Source organism: Passer domesticus, chromosome 13 (genome assembly GCF_036417665.1).
Source record: "Passer domesticus isolate bPasDom1 chromosome 13, bPasDom1.hap1, whole genome shotgun sequence".
Taxonomy (NCBI): domain Eukaryota; kingdom Metazoa; phylum Chordata; class Aves; order Passeriformes; family Passeridae; genus Passer; species Passer domesticus.
The window spans coordinates 5,626,052-5,647,818 of NC_087486.1; the positions used below are offsets into that span (position 1 = coordinate 5,626,052).

General features: G+C 47.7%; 1 protein-coding gene across 3 annotated transcripts in view; it reads right to left on the reverse strand.

The window, feature by feature from the left end:
* The window catches only part of GRIA1 (glutamate ionotropic receptor AMPA type subunit 1), a 119,542-nt gene extending 98,690 nt beyond the window's left edge, over window positions 1-20,852 (reverse strand). Inside the window, exons 1-2 of one of the 3 annotated variants that reach the window (XR_010347206.1) lie at window positions 20,545-20,852; window positions 18,307-18,444 (exon numbers count right to left, since the gene is read on the reverse strand). Coding sequence is in view for 2 of the 3 variants with exons in the window: in XM_064387902.1 (XP_064243972.1) it covers window positions 18,307-18,444; window positions 20,545-20,626 (220 nt within the window). In the remaining variant the exon portion in view is untranslated. The remainder of the gene's footprint in view (window positions 1-18,306; window positions 18,445-20,544) is intronic. The other 2 variants (XM_064387902.1, XM_064387901.1) reach the window with 2 other exon arrangements.
* Window positions 20,853-21,767: the final 915 nt, after the last annotated feature.

The window sequence follows — 21,767 nt, forward strand, 5'->3', positions numbered from 1 at the left end:
AAAGGGATTCCCATTTGGCTTGGTAGGCAGCTATAGGTACATCCAAAGAATTCCTTTGCAACCCACTCAGGTTCTGACAAAAATGTGGCAGAGAGCAGGGAATGTGCAATAGTGGGGATTGTGTGTACTTGTTTGGAAGCAAAGGGAATGTGGGTGTTTACCATGCTCACCAGGTGGTGACAAGGCAAAAGGTGTCCTGGAATCCTAAACAGCAGCTGCTTCTGCTCCACTCTGAGCCAGGCTCTTACACAGGCACAGCGAAGCCACCTGACTAAACCAGCAGCTCTGATTGTTAATAAACACCCAATGGGCTTAACAGTGCTGATAAGTTCCACAATGTACTTATTTGCTGTCTTTTTGGGGCACAGTCTGCTCAAGCCTCCAGGAGATTTGGGCTGGGAACATTCTGTCAAAATGAAAATTGTCTCCCAGAGCATAACCTGACTACAGAGCTAGCAAACGCCCCAAATACTCTGAGACTACAGAACTGTGAAAACTCACTGCTCCAGTACAGTCTCTGAATAATGCCCCCCACTTTTAATATGAAAGCTTTGTAATCAGAAGACATTTCCCACATTTTCTTCCCTTTGCTTTTCTCTGTGAAAACTTATATATGAATCATGTGTCCCCAAGATCTCTTCCTCTCTGGGTACCTTTGGTGCAAGGTGGACAGGTGAGGATTCATACTTGTGCCATCTAGGAAAAAGTTAAGGGAAAAGAAAGAAAGGGGTCCGAGAAATCCCTTTTTGTCCCCCCTCCAATTCATTTTATAGTCAGCCCTTGGTTGATTCATACAACAGAAAAAGCCCAGAGGGAAGACAGCTCATTTCTCTGTGACTGAAAACACACTCCCAACCCAACTGGATCCTGGAGAACTTGGTTGTAGGTTGCTCTTGGATTATTCTGCAGGAGGTTTTTTTGGTGAGCATTCAGTTTGAAGTCTGTTACTCATCCCTTCAGCTCACGTCACGATCAAGTCCCTTGCAGAGAGCAGGACCCAAAAGTAAGCTGCTCAGCATCCTGGATCGTGTAATTTAATTTGGAAAATTGCCTTTCCTGCACTGGTGCTCAGCTGGAGCCCAGACACTAAACCCTGCCTCCCTGTGGAACAGCCTGACAGTCCCAACGACACAAGGCAAAGGCAGCTCTGCTGTGAGCTGTGAGCTCACGTTGGGAAAGGCAATGCCATCTCTATCCCACATGCAGATTTTCTCTGGAATAAAAACCACAAAAGAGGCCTGAGGTACAAGGATCTGTGGGGAAGACTGACACAAAGCCTTCAAAGGTAGTGAGAGAATAAGCTGCTTTGAATGGATCCCAGGGACCAGCCTGCCAAAGGACAGGGAGAGGTAGGTCACTTCCCCTTTCCTACACAGGCAGCTTGGATATGTGCTGCAGAACAGTGCAGCCTTAAATATTCTAACCCAGAATCCAGCCTTGCCTGAGCTTTTCAAATGAGGCACAGGAGGGGACAGAAGGCACTCAGGGGCCACAGAGGAATGAGGAACCTCTCTGAAATGACCAGAAAACACTGATCACTGGGCAACTAAAACACCTCTTCCACAGGGCAGAGCAGAGCTGCAGCTCTCTTTCTTGCAGGTTTAATTTTAAATACATTTAATACGCAAGAAAGTGGTGGAATCAAAGTCACTGCAGCCTGGTAGACACCAGGGCGGATCTTTCTGTCCAGCACCACAGAAAGTGGTTCTGGCTCTTTCCAAGACATTCCACAGGCAACTTTTTGCTCCCTCCTATCTCACATGCACAACTGCAGTTTCCAGCAATCCTGGCTGTGCCCTCCTGGGTGCTGCCCCTCTCTGTGATGTCCCTTCATGAGCTGCCCCAAAACTGAGCCCCAGGGATTTCCCTGGTCCCAATCCATCAGACACCGAGTGTTCTGGGTTTCACTGCTCATGGAGCATTTTGAAATGCTAAATCAGAACAGTCAGAGCTGCAGGAAAAAAAGCAAAGAATCCCAAAATCATTTTGGTTGCAAAAGCCCTCCCAGATCACCAAGTCCAAGCTGTGCCCCATCCCCACCTTGTCCCAAGCCCAGAGCACTGAGTGCCACCTCCAGCCCTTCCTTGGGCACTCCAGGGATGGGCTCTCCAAACCTCCCTTTAGTTCCTGCCCCACAGGTGAGCCCCCAGCACTCACTGCTCAGAGTTCCTCTCCTTCTCTCCATCAGAAACTGCCTCCTTGGGATGGGAGGACATTTGGCTGCAGGGATTTTCACCCTGCAGCTTTGGATCTGCTTCACCCACGAGCAAACTCACCTCCCCAGAAACGGGAGACTGCTGTCCTCAGCCAAACTCCACCTCAGCCTTGTCAAGAGTTTGTTCTCCCTGACAGCCTCTAATCACCAGCTAGCCAGTTTACCGAGGGAAAAATTTTATCCTTTCTGCTAGAATTCATTTTTATGACACCTACCATAAGAGACTTAAAAAAATTAGGCATTAAAATGGTTTATAGAGGGTATTTTTATAATCCACTAAGCTGTTTTCCATTTCCACTGATATGACATCTCTCAGCTATAATTCATAAATGCCATCAGTTAACAGGTACAGAACCTTATCCTAAATTTCTCCTCTCATATGCTTTTCTCATTTAAACTTTCTGTTAAATCTTTGCTGTGCTGCTAAATCCAGAGAGATTTGGCCATAGCTGGGGGGGAAAAAAGTTTAAGTAGCTAATTAATGTCACTGGATTTGGGGCATCCTATCAAGAGAGAATATAGAGGAAGCATGTCCTCAATAAATATTTTGAACATTTAAATAAAGCTAATGCCCCCACCTACACAGGAACCTCTAATATCCTCAGAAAATAAATTTTTTTATAGGCAATAAGTGGCTGTTTTCCCACGCAGGGATGATAAGGACATTGCATCAGGTATATAGATTTCAGTGCCCCTGGCTGTCCCAACAGTAATTTTTGTTATTGATTGCAACTCACAAGGGAGCCCCTCTGGGAAGCACCTGCTTGTGCCAGGGTCCATCCAACCTGGAGACATCCTGGGAAAAAGCATTTATTTACAGCCCTCCCAGAACTCACTTCCTGCTTTGAAAAAACCACAGAAATGCCTAGCAATAATTATAATTCTTGTGGTAGTTAGACATATTCTGCTTTTCTCTGCCAAGCTCAGATTGGAAAGCTCCAGGTCTCACCACAATCACAGCTACTAAACCACAGCATGAAAAACAAAACAGAATATACATTCCTCCTTATTTAAAATGCCTCCATCATATCCTCACTTGGTCTGCTGGGAAATTTGAATTTGGGTAGAGTTTGAAATTTAGGGTATTTGGTTAGTCATTTGGTTATGGAAATTCCTTCCTTGGAAGAGGCAAGCCCAAAAGAATGCAGATTTTTTTTTTTTAATTTCTTTAGCATGGGCATGAAGATATCTCCTTGACCCTCCCTAGGTTGAGGATGGCTCATGGTCCACTCAGACTCCTTAAAGGTCTGATGAGTTTCCAGTGGGAGAGACGTGAACCCCAAACTGCCTTCCCTACATGGAGAGGAGAGGAAGCATGGAAGACACAAGGAGACAACAAGCCAAGGCACTTTCCCCCTAATGTTTTATCTAATGAAGTCCTAATCCTAGTGGGATAAGAGTTTTGGCTCAGATAAGCAGAGTATCCATGGCCCTTAACCTTTTTTTTATTTTTTTCCCAAAGGAAGTTTTAAAAGAAAGAATACTCAATAGAAAGTTATTGATAATCTTTGGCCTTAAAGATAAAAAAGGGAAATTAAAGGTACATTGCCTGGGCTGAATGGAAAAGCTTCACCCACTGCATTGCTGCCTGGTGCTGCACAAAAGTGAATTCAAGAGAAGCCAACCTCCCTTGTGCTAAATTCACCTCTCTCAATTTCCTCCCATTGGCAGATTAAACACTTCCCTGTGGGCAGTCGGGGAAGAAGCAGAGCTGGTTCACATCCTCCTCTCCCCAAGCACCCTGTCCCTCTCCATCCCAGCCCTGCCCTGTCCCAGCCCTGCCAAGCTCCCCAGCTGGAGCTGCAGCCCAGAGCCTGTGGGGAGGAAGATGAGGACTGAGACAAGCAGGGGATTCATGTTCGTGCTCTTATTATCCCTTGGGGAGTGGAGATGAATGAGCCCACACTGCCAACGTGAAGGGCATTTCCCTGCTGTCATCAGGGCCCAGGGAGAGCAGGTGGTGACAAATATGGACTGTGGTCACTCGGTGTGGCCCCTTGGCACTTCCACTTCACTGCTCCATGAAGAGTCTGCCTGGGGAAAGTCATTCCCAAGGATGCTGCAGGCAGAGGCAGTCTCTGCTCACCCACTCAGAGCACCTGTGTGGCCTTTACCCATATGCTGCTGCCTGGCACTGCCAGAACAGGAGTGGTTCCTCCACCACATCTCAGACATCACAGGCTGCTGCTCACGTGCCAGCAGACATGGGAGAGCTCTGGGTGTGCACCAGACAGCCATCCCCACCTGCCAAGGATCTGTGGACCTACACAAAGAGGGATCAGATTCATTAGGAAGAGGAGGAATTATAAATATGAGCCTAAGCAAGAAAATGAGGCCAGCGTGGGTATGAAGAGAAATTCAAAGCTGTGTCATCTCCTATGGGCAAGTGCTCACTCAGGTCTCCCCACTTATTTATCAACACTGGCAGCCACAGAAAGCACATCCTTCCTTCTGAGCATCCAGAATCAGAAGGAATCCAGGTATTCTCACGCTGCCTTTGGTGTGCATTATTAACACCACTGCCCAGTCTCACTGGGGAAAAAAAAAACCCCAAAACCAAACAACCGAAAAACTGGACAGCAGGATGGGACAGTATCCCAAATCCCCTTAAAACAGAACTTCTCCCTAAAGCCACCCCTCACACGCAGTCTCACAACAAGAGGCACGGCCGAGGTCTCAAAGGCACAGGCAGGTCACTTGAGCTGGAAGTCAAAGCCTCCCTCAACTTCAGGACATGTCTGAGAAGTGATTCGTTTTTCACTCTTTGCAGGAAAGCTGGCAGTGTCCAAAGCACCAGGCACTGCTCCCCTGGGCCCTCAGACTTTGTCCTTTCCTGTGCTGGTGCCTGCAGAGCCCCACGGTGAGAGCGACGGGGCGCGGGGTCACAGGAGACATCTCTGCTGGACGGGACTGAACTGCAACAAATGCTTATTTAAAGGACACCTTGGAGGCTGCCTCTATGCACTTGCCACAAGCCTTCAGCTCTCATTTATCATCTGTGCCTGATTCTACCACTTGCCTAAAACTCAATACACCCTTTTCAGGATTTTAATTTTTTTTAACGATTGATATCTTAGTGTATCCCCTTGCATATTTTATTTTCCTCTCACTTCTTGAGGGAAGAAATTACACAAAGAAGGCATTAGAGCTCCTCAGCCATTTCATAACTCTGACAAAACAGAAAACAAGGTGCAAGACTGATGCCAAATAATATCTAAATCTCACTCTGCGAGAGACAAGGATCTGGGGAAGGGGATCAGCTGCCACACAAAGTATCCCACAGCACTGTGATAAACCAAGGCAGAGAGGAGGAGCTGAGTGCACCCTCCAGAACTGTACAGCCAGCCTGGGACCTGCCAGCACTGCCCTTCCCCTTGTCACCCAAAGGGTAGCAGAGCCAGAAATAGCCAGAGATGGGGTTCATCCAGATGATAGTGACTGGGGAATGATTTTCCCCAAGCAGACTCGTGTGGGCAGGAGAAAAGGGGACCAGGCGAGACTGGCTGCTGTTGGAGCCTGTTCTGCAGCATCTCCACAGAACAGGAGAGCAGAAGTACATGCCTTCCATGAAGAAGAATAATTGAGCTGTAATTCTGGTTTTGGCTTGCTCTTTCATCCAAAAATAAAAAAGAGTGGCTTGAATAAATTAATAATCCTGTTAGAGCTATGCATGAAAGAGATGCACAGGGATACATCACTCAAAACACTCCATATCACAGCTAGGTACTGATGCTCTTTGAGGAATCAGTAAACATTAAAATGCCTTTAAAAATCTGATTTTTTTGGGTAACTAGAGGCCTAAGCTAACAATCAAGACCCCAAATATTTGATAAACAAACATAAGGCTGAAACACTGCCATGACAGCCTAATAAACTCCTGACAAGAGGGAGATGCAACAGGTGAACAATAAAAAACACAACAGCCATGAGAGGGTCACAACCAATCTTGACCATGAGGCTTGGCATGGTTGGAGGCACAGACTGGTGCTGAACAGCCAAGAGGAAAATCCTGCAGCAAGGAAGGGAAAAATGAGCTAAAATCAGGGTGGAGAATAACCTTGCTGGGAAAAATCTGCAGGAAAGGTAAAGACAATGGCATCACAGGTCACAAACCCTGTGAGTTTCTTTGGATCAAGTGAACCTTCCTTAGAAAAGGCTTGATACACAATCCAGGGAGTTTATAGTGTAGAACCTCATACGTGTGGCCCTGATTCTCCATCACATTGAATAGATGTTTAAATACCAAGCCAAAATTAAGACAAACATTGTATTTTCTTAGAACTATTCCTTAGTGCAGATTAAGGGAAGAATGATTAAACCACATCAACTTGAAGATGAAAACTGAGAAAAATGTCTGCAGAGGGTCACAGTGCCCCATCACCTGGGCACCCTGCACATACAGCACATCAAATTGCTGACAGCAAATTCCCTTGAAGAACATTGTGAGCCCAGGATTTTAAGCAGCCAGGAGATAGCAGCATCCCAAAACTCTGCTGTGAGCTCATAGCTGCTTCAAAAAACAGAATAAAATGGGTTTTCATCACATCACTGCTGTCTATAGGAAAGGAGGGCTGGGTTTGGAGTGCCCACATCAGGCCACTCAACATCTGCACAGACAACACCATGGCACCCTTGCCCAAAGGACCAGGGAAAATTCCCTTTGGCAGAGCTGCTCTGACTGCAGGGACTTGTTTGGGGCTCCAGGGTGGCCCCATAGCCCCCTGTGCAGCACCAGACTCTGGGGAAACAAATGGGTTGACACAGCAGAGGCAGCAGCTCTGTGCTGAAGCAGCACAAAATCCAGGCCAGGCAGCAGCAGGTGCTGCCTGTGGGTGGGATATTGTGCATGGCAGACTTAGCCTGCCTGGAGCTGCAGAGAAGGGTTCCATGCAAGGGGGCTGGAGCAGCCTCTTCACCTTCTCTACGTGAGTATTTCGGGCAAAATACTCTATTCTCACAGAGGGAAGCAAAGGAGAAGTAGGAGAGAAGCATCTCCCAAGGAATTTTTCAGAGCAGGAGTGCTCCAACTTCTCAGAGCAAAGAGTGCTCTGCTGCTGAACATCCTTCTCCTTTCTTCCTGAAGCTGGGAAAAAGAAATCTTAGTGAGGAAGGAGAGTTCTTCCCAAAAATGGACTCATCACTGGGTTCCAAGTGCCAACTCTTAAAGCAGATTCTTTCAGTCTCACACGGAGTCTTTAAGAAATGATAGATTGCACTGGCTCAGAAGAAACTCTCTGCTCCCTGATAATAAATGAGTTGTTAGCAGAAGTAGCAGGCTCCCAGATCCATTTGTGATCCAAAGGGCTCACAGATGCTTCCCATTTCTGCAATGCCAAAACCACAGAACACCAGACAGCGAGGAATGGGAAGGAGCCTCCTGTGCCTGCCCGCCTGCCTGCTGCTCTCCAGTGGCTAAAGGAAGACTGTCAAGTGCAAGTTCCCTTTGATGGAGCCTTTTTTTAATGTAAATCTGCTGTTGTTGAAAGTGAAGAATTTGCTGTATTGCCTGCAGGCAAGGATAGCTAGGAGAAAAACCTCACCCCTGTGTGCTGCACCTCTGCAGCACCTCGTGTGCTCTGGATGTGGATCATCCTATGGCACAGGCACCCCTTGTCCTCCAGCCACACACCTCATCCCTCTGCACAGCTGAGACAACACACCTTGGATGAGAAACACACCTTGGATGAGACGAACACCTTCTCCAAAGGCTGCCATGGTCCCACAGGATGCTGCTGTACCTGAATATCTTGGCCCCAATTCCTTCCATCCCCAGTCTCCACAACACTGCTCTAGATTTCACTCCACAGTCCTGGGAATGACTTTTTTTTGCCCTGTTTGTTTTTAAAGTTGTTGTGCTCGACTTGCTGGTTTGGATTCACACTTTTACTTTCTGTCCTGAGACAAGTTTGAAACAGGAAACCTGAATGCACATTGCTCTGCAACTTCTCTGAGATTGCTGCCAAATGGCAATCAGAACTCACGACAGATTGGGATGGGATTCAGAATTCCCAAGATTTTCAGGTGTGTTTTGATCTAGAGCTCTGGGTCTGATTTGTCTCAGCTGCTATAGGATGTCACTGTAGAAATTACTCTCTCTTTTTTTTTTCTTTTATAGGCCAAGCAATGGGGTTTTTTTCCTTTCCCACAAGATTGCTAGTTCCAGTGCTACACAAGGCTTAACTGTGGTCTTCCCATTTGAGCCAGTGGGGGTTGCTCAGTCAAATCCCTGGGTGCTGTTTTGGAAATGCCACAGCGTCTGAAGGCATTCCTCCCCTGGTGACACCAGCCTCATGGCTCCCCCAGAGCCCAGTCCTAGGGACAGGCACTATCAGCCAGGAGTGTATCAACGAGAAGAGGAAGAAAGAGATCTGCATAAAGACTGCAAAAGCAAACCCAGGCATGGCTGTCAGAGCACTGCAAACACTCCTGCCAGCAGCAAGCCCATGAAAAGTGAGAAACAGAAGAGGCCAAGAGGAAAAAAGCACTTCACAGGACAATGCCAGACCCCTGTCCTTGGGGTGGCACTGCAGTGCAGTACCAAAATCCAGAAGGAGACCCTGAACAGAGCAGTTTCTGTGCCATGAACATATGTTTTCTTCACTTCTCAGCAATACATCAGAATAGCACAACTGCGAAGAGCCTGTTTGCAATGTGATGCCTGCTTTTATCAAAGCCTTTACAGGCTGCTCACAGGGAGAGCAGCAAAGTGTTTGATACTGCTGAGATGTCACCTTCAGCAGAGTATTGAGGAATTAACAGAAGAGCATAATGCAGCTGCAGATGCTTTGGGATAGGATTCATCTCACCTGCCTCCCAAAGTCTCATGCAAAACTAAGCCAAGATCAACACAATTCTGTTGCTTTACCTGGTACCTCACAGAGGAAGGAAAAGTTCAACCAAGGGACATGTGGGCACATGGAGGACTTGAGAGCAAGCTTTGATGAGTCAAATAGTCTCAAACAAAGAAGAGAAGTTTGAGAATGGCCACTGAGAGCTGCTGCCTGAGATGCTGAGTGTTGGTACTTCTAATGCAATGTGACTGCTAAACCCCACTAAAACTGTGATGATGCTTGAATGAGAATTTCCTTCCACAGAACAAGCCTGTACCCCAAGGTAGTGCTTATTTCTGCAGAACAAGAAATGGTCTAGGCTTTCTGGGGAAGGGCTCATCTCTGAAGGTGTGTGGTTGCTCTGGAAGCAGGGATGGAAATGCAGGAGCTGTCTCATGTCCCACCTGAGGGCTGCACAGGGAATTCTCTGCCCTCCAAGCATCAGCACAAAGACATGGGCATGTCTGGGAACGCAAAGAGCTGATTTTCCAGTCTGCGTGTGGCTGTGGATGGGTGACCTCCTGCAGGCCCTGGGGCTGCTCGGGGCTCTGAGGGTTCAGGAGAGGTGCTGGATTCTGCTCCCCCTGAGGTCTCTGCGAGTCTGGCACACGAGGCTGCTAAGGTGGAGGATGTTATGATATAGATGAGTCAATGTTAGGAATCTGCCTGACTTCATCCACACATTTCTTGCAGGTTCCCAAACAAATGATGACTCTTAATGCCTGCCAGCCAGGGCTAATCCAGGTCTCACACTCCTGGGACCTGAGGAGATCTGTTCCCTGACTGTGGAGGAGAGGTTCCACTCTCCCCAGAGTCTCTGCCTTTGCTGTCCCCAGAGGACAGGAGCACAGGGACACCCAGATTGCCATCCCCACACCTTGAAGCTGCAGGTAATAGCTTTTGGCACAGCCATAATGAGCTGAGCAGGAGACCCCAGAATGAAGACAGGCTGGAAGACTGAATTAATTCTGATTAAATCCATGAAATGCACTCAGATCTGCCTTTTCTGAGGACAGGCTGGGGACAGCTGCTGTGCCTGCCTGTTTTTCTGGGACAGTGAGCTGGGAACAGCACTGCTGCTGGGGCTGCAGTGCTCCCTGCCTCCTCCTCACCTGCAGCAGCCCCCTCTCCTCACCCCTTCCCCCACTGCAGCCATGTGTGGTTTGGCTTTCTATTACTTCCTTTGGTAGTTCATTAAAGACATTAATCACCTTCTGCACAAAGACATTTCTCCTGAACTCCCTGCAGGCCAGGCCTCTTTCTCTGCTGGCTGCTCAGCCCTTGCAGGCACAGTGCTGGTGGCTCAGACCTGCCCCCGTTTCCCTGCTGACCTGGGTCCCTGCTAGGCACCAAGGGTGGTCACCCCAAGCCTCCCCTCTCATGCTTGCTGTGACAAGAGCCTCCTTTCCAGCTCACCTTCTCCCCACTGTGGTCTACATCCCAGCATTTGTCTCCCTTTTCCCTGGCCAAACTCTCCCAGCACATGACTGCCATACATCACCTGCAGGACAGGAGGATCCTGAGCTGCGCTGCTGACCAAATAGGAGGCACCATTAGCTCCAGTTCAGATTTGAGCAGAAGGAGGCAGAGCCTTCAGAAAGAAAAACCTCCCTTTGCTTAGCTAAGGGCTGAAAAGAGACAAGGGAGAACTCCACCCATTGCACGTCCACAGCCCCTCCAGAGCTGCTGCCTTGTCCCTTTCCCACGTCATGTCTCCTACTCCAGGCTTTCTTCACCCTCTGTCCCTGGGTGCTCTCTCTTGGACTTTGCTGCCTGTGCTTTCCTCACAAGCTCCCAGGCCTCCTGGTAATTTTTTCTGCTGTTTACCTGCCAGAATAACAGTGCTGTTCTCCCTCTGTGGGATGGCACTGAATGGGATGTGGGTGCTGTGTGGAAGAAAAGCCAACAAGGCTCGGGGCACTCAGGGGATATTGGCAGCCCAGCAGGGGAAAAGCCACGTCTGAATCTGTGTAATCACTGATGTCTTTTGCTTGTTGAAGTTCATTGCTAGCAAAGATCAAAGCAAAGTGTTTGGGAGGGTGGGGAGGTGAGGAATAGCCCTTGATTTCATGTGAGATTCTTCCACATTCTGCATCCAGATTACTCACAGCGGTTTCTGTATCTCTCCTCTGACCTTCCAGCCCTCAACCTTTCATCTCCTTCCCACTTCATCTCCATTAGCATAGTGCAGGATCTCACTTACAAAATCAAAGCCAAGACTCCTATAGCATGTAGAGAAATGCAGACACATATGCCACATACACACGAGAATCCTGCCATCAGTACAACTCAAGCTTAGACATCAGTTGTTTTCTTTTGCACTCCTCCACTCTGTCAAAAACAAATAAAATCAAGGAACGAAAAGACCCTCTTAAAGAAGCCAAGATATGGCAATCTTTAGCTGTCACTCACTTCTTCACTGCCTCTCACTGCTGTTTCCTCAAGGGGTCACTCAGTCTGGCGAAGCATAAGCACAATCTGAATTGCAACCCTGGGTGAGGATTGGCAGCTTTTGGTTTGCAGGCAACAGGGAAAATAACTGATCTACATGAAAAAAAGAATCAACATTTCAGGAGGTCTTTGTCTTTTTGTGTTGTTTTTTTCTGGGGGTGTTTTTTTTTTAAGAATGCCCCAGAGGGGACAAGTGGGTGGCTGCTAAAAGGGCAGTGTGAGAAAATCAGCTGGAGGCTCGTTACTGTTTAAGCTAATGAGCAAACACTTCAGCAGGTGAGCAGGGAGCAGTTTCTGCTGGATACCACACTGTTATTGCCCCAGTAATTCACTACCATTTTGAATTTTCTTTTGCTGGAAGGATGGTGGATTGCAAATGGCTTGGGTTGGACCTTCTGTGCCTTGTCTAACTCCTGACTTCTTCAGGTGTCACCAAAGGATTTCACATGGAATGCTTCACTGGGAAAAACAGTGCCCTGTTTCATTTCCACACAAGTAGAGAAATAAAACCTCTCTTAAAAGGAATGAAGTTGAAATAAATGCATCTTTGTCTTCAGACTCGTGTTAATACCGCACCTCTGAGAATTTGGATCTTCAGAATATTAAAGTCTCTCTGACTTATTGCTTCTTTAAGGAGCTTGTTGGTTTTGTGTTTGCTCTGAGCTCCACGTGTTACTGAAGCTAACTGGGATCTTTTCCATTTCTGGTGGCAGAGAGCTGCTGCCTTTGGGGCCCTAACCCTATTAAAGGAAATGTAAATGTATATATCTAAAATTCCCACCAGTTTTAGAAATGAACAGCACACTTCCCCATGCTGCAGTCCTAGCAGTCACATGAAGATTTCCACTCTCACCTTGCTAATAATGCCAAAAAATAAAGCCTGTCTGTTTCTGGCCTAGTAGAATCCCTATCACATGAAAAGGCTTTATTTTTAGAGAAGAAAAGATAAGCTGTGAGTGGAAGCTGTGACTGTCACACAATGGACAGGTCTGGCCTGTACTGCTCATGTTTCTCAAATCCCTCCTCTGCCTACTGCAGAGCCCAAATTTTACTTCTTCACTCTCTTTTCTGCTTGTCACCAGTGCTGGGATCCTTTCCAGATGAGCAGATAGATTTGCAGGTGTGAAATTCCCCTTATTCCTCCCTCTGATTTTCCTTATGGCGTCATATCTGCCTTTCTCCCCAGGCAACTCTCCCACCACCCAGGATAAAAAAAATTAAACACACAAAAAATAGTCATGCAAAGAAGAAGTGCCCCCATGGCCTTTGAAGAAATGGACACACCAGACTGGGGGACACTTTTCCTGATGTGTGGTGCCAGCCTCTCACAGGGCTGCCTCTGCCAAATAAAAGGGGAGCCCCATCAGTGTCCCTGCTGATGGTATTGGTCCACATTTACCCAAACCCCTCCATGCCCAGATCCCCGGAGGCAGACAGACAACCTGCCCTGTCCTGGCAGCCATAACTGGGGGAATGGCTCAGCAATCATATTCTAAATGTTTTTCCTTCTTGGGGAAATCTTATGGGACAAGCTCCTGCCTTCTTCAGTGGTGGCTGTGACCACTGAGCACCCAGCACCCACCCCGGGGGTCCTGCTGGGACACAGGGGCCGGTGTCACCTCCAGGACCTGCTCCCTCCTGCTTGGCAGGATTTCACCCATCAGCACACTCCAAGCTGCTGCCATCTTACTGAACAAAAACACACTTACTAGAAAGCTACAGACCATCCCTGCCCAAAACTGAGCAACCTTAACCTGAGGTTGATCTAACGAGAACTGATGCTCTGTGATTCATCTGTCTGCATCACATCTTTTCCTGTTACATAATCCAAGGAGATGTATCTCCTTGTAGTACCTGTGTTGTATTAATCAGACTGCATCTGATCATTAAATTCATGTTTCTGTTGGCTTAACTCATATTAAATAGTCATAGCAAGCATCCTGAGCTCTGCAGGGAAAAAAGAAAAATCCCAGAGCACTTACATGAGATTTCTGACACTGTGAAAATAAAAACAAGTTTAGCAACACCACAACTATTAAAGGGCTGGGCTCATTTAGACTGTGGAAACTTAATTATAAAAATTGCATTCTAACTGACTACTGCTGGAATAATTACAGCAATACCTTTACAAGAAATGGTGACCGTCATATGTTTGTCAACAAAGAAGCTCCTTTAAATTCAACACCCAATAATTGTTTAATTAAACCAAATTTAGTTCCTCATTTGAGAACATTCAAACGCTTGCCTATTCCTTCCTATCTTTGAGAGGTAATTTAGGAGATAAAAAGCAATTTCTATAAATACTCTATCTATATATGTAAGTATCCAAGGAAAAGAAGAAAAAGAAAGACTTCATTTCATAGCTGATCTGGATGTAAGCTTGCTGCTATTGATAAGAACATAAGCACAGAGTGAGTGATCACTACAAATCCCTCTCTAATTGGTGCTTGGAGGCCTTAATAATATATGAACAGAATCCAAACTACATGTTCATTTTCTAATTTGCAGAACAGATTCAACTGTTGATATTCTAGCAGCACCCACAGCATAAACTCAGTATGAGGACCCCACATTATCTGTACATACGGGGAAGGAGAGGAATAAATAATTCATTGTTTTTCAGCCTCTTTACAAGTTTTCTTGCAGCTGCAGAATCCTGTTGCTATCCTGTGCAGACTCCTGTGTTTCAGGTGTGCAGCTCCTGAGTGCCCCTTGCCAGCATCCCACCACCCAAGCACACAAAATCTGGTGGCTGCCTCAGTAAAGCTGCAGGGCTCAGTGATGAACAGGGGTTATTTTAGTCTCTGGTCATCCCTGCAAAGCAGCCTGTGTTTTGCAGGGGCAGTTTTACCAAGCTGGTGACTCACCTTGTGTGGCAGCTGCTGACCCAGGGCAGGCTGCCGCTGAGCCATCCTCTTCTCAGGACAGCCAGAGCAGCCTCCACGCCTGCCTGGTGCTGCCAGGCTCACCTGGGGACCTCAGCCAAAGGCTGAAAGCAGGAATCTCTGCACCACAAATTAAATAAAGCTGTGGAGCTGTGGCTGAAACAACTCATACTCCCTGAGGAGCCGGGCTCTGCACAGGACGGGATGCACATTGCACTGTGCACAGTTGGAGGCTGAGATGAAGGATAGGAGAAAACTAATCCCAGGACAGGTTGACTCAAGAAAGAAAACTCTCATTCCTTTGCTGTCAGCAGCACACAGTGCTCCCATCCACTGTAGACCTTCCAGGGACAGGAATTTGCAGATCTCTCTTAAGCTGCAAAGCTCCTGTGCCCTCGTGTCTGGCACAGGGCATCCCCCTTCCCACCCCTCTCCATTCTGACCTGCAGCATCAACTCTCCTGCGCTGAGAGAAGCCGTACATGGCAAAAACCAGCATGATAGGGTTTTCTAGACACTGTGTGGAGGGCGTCAAGCTCTTTTCCAAACATGGATGGAGACAGAACCTCTGAAGTTGTCTTTAAACCTGACCAGAAGGGTTTTTGCTCTGCTACGTCACCAGGTAAACATTTCAGCTACACCACACCATCATTTTACCCTTTATAGTCACCTGGCACTGCTGTGTAATTCTGCTGAAGGAAGGACTCTTAATTCACTCTCCTTCCCTAAACAATTTCCTTGGCCTTTGAAGAAACAGCACAAAATAATAAAGCCTCCTAACCTTTAGTTAAGAACCCTCAGAGTGGCAGGTGTGTACTTTCATACGGGTAAGCCCCATCAGGCACCCAGCTGCAACCACAGAGCATGTTCATTACCAGCTATTCTGTGGGATGGAATGAATTCAGGAAGATATTTCAGTTATTGAAATGTGCCCGTGCCTCAGTGATGCAACAACATTAGCATCAACCCCGCACATGAAACAGGAAGTCACCACACATATCCACAACCTCTTCTTGCTTTCTTAATGATTATGGTTTGCCTAAAATCATCATCTCCTGATGTGCTGCACACAGGGACCCTCAGGACCCGCACTGAGGTTTTCACAATCACTGTGTAATGATAAAAAGAACAAACCTAGAACACCAGAAATGCAAAAGTTATTGCTGGGCTGTCACAGTGACAGCCCAGCACTCCAGCAGCCTCTGGGCATTCTCCAGATCTCCCCTCGGATGGGTGTCATTGTCACCAGTTCGGAGGGTCATTAACGGCGCTGTCACCTGGGCAGGAGCTGCCGGTGTCACTTCACCCACTGTCACACCACGGCCAGCTCATCCTCACCAGCCAGCAGCTCCGTGTCAGGCAGAGGTGAGCAGTGCCACGACTGATGCCGAGGTGCATTCTGCACACCATTCCCTCAGCCAGGCTGCTGTCACTGTGCTTCACTTCATCACCACCCCACAGGCCGCCCAACAAGGGTTTTGCTTCTGCTGTCAGCACTGATTCTTAATATCTGCTCTGTATTTTGAATGATGCTGCTTCAGACACTTGCCATAAGGACTACATTTAGCACACGAGGCTGGATGCCAGCACGGAGCAGGATTTGCAGTGGAGCTGGGACCTTCCTCAGGTGTCCTGCTGGAGACCCACACAGGTGAGGCATCAGGTTCATGGGGCCCAAACACCCTTGACTTAACTGTTACAGAAGCAGGCAATGCCAATGGCAAGGAAATGCTGTGTTCTCCATCTCCATGGGAACAAAACCTGGTACTTTTAACTGGTAGCACGGCCAGTCTTTCCTCAGAAGATAAAGACCACTGTGTGGGCAGGGTTTTTATTCTCTCTAAATAAACAGATCTTTCTGCTGATATCTACTCTTGGCAGCCAGGCAAGGAATTAGCTGGAATATGAAGAATGAGCTAATTCCTAACAAAAGTTTCGCTTCAGCTCTAGAGTGCTAAAATCAGGTCTCCTAATGGCCTGTTTTCTTTAGGTTGGGGGATTTTTTTTCACCCCTAGGGTACATGGAATGACACCTTCTTTTGTGCTTACAAAACAAATGCTGCCTTCCATAGTCTGGAGGAACTTAGGAAGTTTTTAATTATAAGAAAAGCGAAACGAGGACAAGTGAAGTTGGACTGTGCAGAGTGCTCTGCTGGTCTGATCTAGGACAATGTGCCCTACATAGAGCTCAAATATAACATCCTTTGGGAGGCTGCCTTGCTTCCATTCAGCTTTTGTGAGACCACCCCTGCCCCCGCAGTACTAATGACAGATTCCTGAAGCATAACTGGTGTCATGGTCTTGCCATCAAAGCTGTAAACAAAACCATTAGTGGCAGGCATGGAGAGGGAGGGAAAGCCATGTGCAGATGGAGAATTTATCCAAGTGGTATTCTTGCAGTTTCTGCTTTCTTCCTGCTATCAGCTCTGAAATAGCTCATCCCCAGCCACAGTCAGCAACTCTACCCCAGGTGGGTGACGTTTTCCCTTGATAGATACAAGGTCTGGCTTTTTTCTTCTATTTGTCTGGCTTTCCTGCCAAGAAAGTGCCAGTGGATAGAGCTGAAATAGTTGCTCTTCCTTGATGGAAACCTTGTAGTTGGCAAATAGAGGGATATTAAAGAAAATAGAAAATCTTTAGATATGCTATTAGATACTGCAAAGAAAGTGTGGCCAAATTGTTACTTCTCTCTCCTATACCACACTGGGCAGGAAATTCCTGAAATCTTGTATTTGCAAACCCTCCAACAGAAAATATGACAACTTTTTTTTTTCTTCAAAAAGCCTCATTAATTCTCCTGCTGGCTCTTTCTTCCAGGAGATCCCTTCTGTGCATTTCTGAGCAGAGAGAACAGTTTGTGTTCACCTCTATCCCACACAACTAAACTGCAGGGGGGATGTTTCAGTGACTCAAGAGGACACTACAGATGCCAGCCAACAAAAATCCAACAGGCTCAATGAAGGGAAGGCTTCCTCCAGCCTCTCCTGACAGCCCCCAAACACACACACACAGGTTCATAGAGTGTCAGCAGCAATGTCTGACACCAGGTCAAGCCAAAGAATTCTTTGTGCATCACGGGCTGCCGGCGCAAGCCCCTCGCCCACAGCACTGCACCCCGTGCTCCAAGGAAAGCACAGGCTGCCACAGCAACCACAGGGCTGAGTTATGGGTTTAGTTTGCATTTGGTTTCCTCCTCCTGGTCTTGTTTGTTGCTGCTAACCCTGGCTTTGCCTAGCAAGCCAGGTTCTTTTTCCCAATAATATCATCTAATGAGAACAGTACAGGCAATGTGCTGTGCTTTAGCAGGGTGCAGATACACCCTGAGATCAATTCTGTGGTGCAAACTCATTTTTTAATATCTGTTTTTAGAGCTAATGAATTGATTTCTTGAAACTAGAACTCTCTTACCTCTCTGTCATTATTAGGCATGCCCTTATTGTGGATTTAGACTCTACTTGCAGCAAGCTGCTGGTTTCTACTAGGTCTTTCTTAAATTACAAGGACAGATGGTTAAACTGGGGCTGAGGAAGAAGCTGTTCACACTAAACAGAGACTTCTGTGCACTCTGTGGGTGGAAAGGGGTGTCTTTGTTGTGCATAACAGCTATGGGAAATATGGGGATGAAACCTCAATGTAGTGAGTTGGGCAGAGGTTAGAGAAACAAGAAGAAATGAAATGCTGGGGGTTTATACCACTTTGGATGCAATGGAAGGGGAAACACAAGACATGCTGGATAACTGCAGCACTGCCTTACCCCTATTCCTTAGCACAAACCAAAATGACCCAGAAACTCCTTTGTATGATTGGGGTTTTCTTGCTGGGACCCTAAAGGTGAGCTGCGAGGTGTCCCATATTTCAGACAGCAAACAAACCCAAGGAATAAAGAAGCCAAAGTAAGGCAGAGCACAATGAATTCTGGTACTTACAGGTGTATGTCATTTCAAAGCTGTCACTGATGTTCACAATGTCGATCTGAGGAAGGAGCTTAGGGGGTTCTGTGAGCTGAGACAACGCAAACCTAAAAGCCGCATGTTCCTGGGACTGTTGATTAGGAAACAACCCCCCTGGGGAGAAAAACACAACAATAAGAAGAAAGCTCTTAAGAATATTCATATTAGAAACATCATCAGTCCAAAATATTCCTGAGAGCAGAGCCTACAGCTCTGCAGCCTGGGGAGTGCTTCCAAACTCAGAAATCCTCCAGAACACAAAAGCCAAGGGTTCTGTGCCCACTGCGGACAGGCTGGGAGCAGAAAACCTTCCCAACATGTCTGTTATGCAACCCTGGATCACACACAGGAGCCCTGATGCATCCCCAGGCCAGGCAGCTGCAGGACAGGGATAATGCATGGGGTGAGCTCAATCTCCTCACCCCCATAACTTCAAGCACGAGGAATGGGAATTCCATCAGTATCACCTCAGTACAGGAAGAACGAGATTCTTCCTTCCTCCCCTCGCTTGGAACGAGGCTCAGTTTAAGCCCTGCTGACTGGGAGGAGAGCTTTGCCATAGGATAGGGGTGCCCCCACACTGTGGGACTCAGGGGTACAGGACAGCCTGACTCAGCCTGGCCCAGCAGGGGACAGTGCTGTGACAGCCAGAGTGACACGGGACTGTGACCAAACTGCTGCTGCTGCTGGAGGTTTGTTGCACAGAAAAACCCTTAATTTAACAGGTGACAGTGGCCAAACTCAAACTGGGCAGGAAACTTACAGCTTGACCCTCAAAGGAATCAATCTATACAGAAGTACAGATGAGCCCAGAACCACAGAATGATACAAACAGGGCAGGAACAGGGACCAGGCTGGACCTAAGCTCAGAACCTCTCTTTCCCCATGGATCTGGAACGAAGTGCAGCGATAACCCAGCCCTAGGAAAAGTTTCCTGCTGCTCCCCCAGCAGGAACCTTGGCTTGCAGCAGATCCCTTCACAGCCTCCAGAAAGATGCTATTAAATTCAGCTTGTCTGTAATCTATATGCATTTGAAGAAAGCGCTGCTATTGGCATTTCAGGAGGAGGGAAACAAAGCACTTAGCAACAAGGGAGAATTAAAATAAAGCTGAAGAAAGGATCAATGCCCAAGACGATTTGAGGAAGAAAAAAAATAGGCAAGGACCTGCCATCAACGTCACCTTGCACATCTTTAGTAGAGGGGGCATCTCCTTGTGTGAAAAGGGCTATTTGTGCACCAATATCCCCCCACCTCCCCCGTTCCTCCCACCCCACAGCCTGATCACAGATATCGGAGGAATCAGATGCTCATAGCCAAGTTGCGTTTGTTGAAAGGCAAAAAATCTGGGATCTTGCACAAATTTGGGGTAAAGGGGAGACAGGAAGGGAGGGAGACAAGGATGCAGCATCAACAGCAATAAAAGCACTGATTGTGCAGCTGGACTCAGGCAGGAGTTGCCTGAACTTGGTGGATCACCAATTGATTGGCATTGTAAAGAGAAGGGAGGCGGGAAAGAAAACCGGCATGCAAGGGAAGGGAATCTGGGGCTAGGTTACACACGACCACCAATAAAGATCAATGGGAGAGTAATAATAAACCCGGGGAAGGAGGGAGAGGAGCACTGAGAAGTTACAGGAAGGGAGGAAGGAATCAAACAGGCACTGCTGCTGTGCAGGGGAAGCAAGTGGCATGAAATGGAAAGAGACTTCAATGCAAGATCTTCTTCCAATAGCTTTGCCCTTATTCTTTAGCAATAACAACAAGAGAGCGTCTGTTTGTTACCTCCCGTCCCAGTTACCTACAGATGAGAGCATCATCACCAAAATGTATCATGCAACCGCCGATTTTGCAAATGCAGCAACACACAATGGCAGCCCAGGCATTTCTCAGGGCAAGAAACAGATTTTTTTTTTATATACTTCCTCCATTTCGGAGGCACTTTTCTCCCTCTGTGTTGGTGTGTGTGTATGTGTGTGTGCAGGCATTTATTCCCAATCCACCCCTCCCCCAAAGCCAATTTGATCCATCTCTGCTCCGCCAAAGCTGGTACCAATGCACACATCCAGCCCTCGCAGTTCAGCCCCTGGCTCTCTCACACACATACACATACATTGTGCTTTTGCAACCACACGACCCGGCCAGTTTTCCCCCACCACCCCTTCTCCACCCCTACCCACTCGTCAGGGACCATCATCCCCTGCCCCGCACTCACCTATCTGGATATTGTTGGGGAAATTGGCCCCTAACACCGCCCCTAGGAAACTGGTGCAGAAGAAGGCAAAAATGTGCTGCATATTCCCTTTTGCATTGGCGAAAAAGAAGCCCAGTTCCAAGCATAGATTTGATTTTTCCCCCGCTCTGCTCTCTTTAGCTGCCTCTCTCGCCTCCCCTCCGCTGCGCCTTCGGGATGCGCGTCTCCCCCGCTCCGGATCCAGCGCTGAGACTGCCGCTGAGCAGCGCCTGGCAGCAGGATTAACTGAGCCCCGAGAGGAAGAAAGAGAGCCCGCTCCTCATCCACATCCCTCCCCCGCCACACACAACGCACACGCACACGCACACGCCGGGCGCTTCCACCCAGCCCCTGCCCCTGCTGCCAGCTGCAGCTCCACAGCTGGAACCGCATCCCCCCGACCCCGCTCTGCCCCCGGGGCTCCTGCCTCGGGTCTCTAAGGGCAACCCCTACCTGCCCCTAAATCCCAGCTTTCCCCCTCAACTTCTCTTGGCAGGAGCTCAAAGGAACCTGTGAATCAGTAGGTGGCAAACTCCTCTAGAGAAAGAGATGAGACTCATCTGCCGGGGATCCATCGCTCCCCGAGCTGGGCTCGCACCCCTGGCTCCAGGAGTTGAACCGGTGACTCTCCCGAGCCTGGCTCATTAGGATAACAAAGAGGGTCCTGCAAATGTGCCTTGGAAGGAAGGATTTTACAGACACAAATGAGAGATCCTGAAGGATTAAAAAAGGAAACCCCCCATCACCTTTCTCATTGATTTTTCCTGCCCGCTCTTAATGGATAAGGCTTTTCACCACTGCACTTGATGTGGAAGAATCTGAACTCACCAGCACCATCAGAAAGGGCAGTCTTCTGAAATTAGGGGGCTATCATAGTCTGGACCATTTCAGAATCTGTTTCATGGCAGTTCTAGCAAGGCTGGAGCTTATTTGACCATGGGCAGATTTGCTCAAAAACAAAAGGAAGAGAAAAATAAAGGTAGAACCAATAAAACCCAGCTGCTAGGTACAACTTGTGATTTGGAAATATTTGAAGAACTGTGGTGAACACAGAGCCATAGTCACCTCAGAAAGGAAAGAAAATTCATCCATTCCCCCCTGAAGTCCCAAACCGAACCAAACCAAACCAAACCAAACCAAACCAAACCAAACCAAACCAAACCAAACCAAATGCCACTCATGGCAGAAGCCAGAAGCTGAAATCC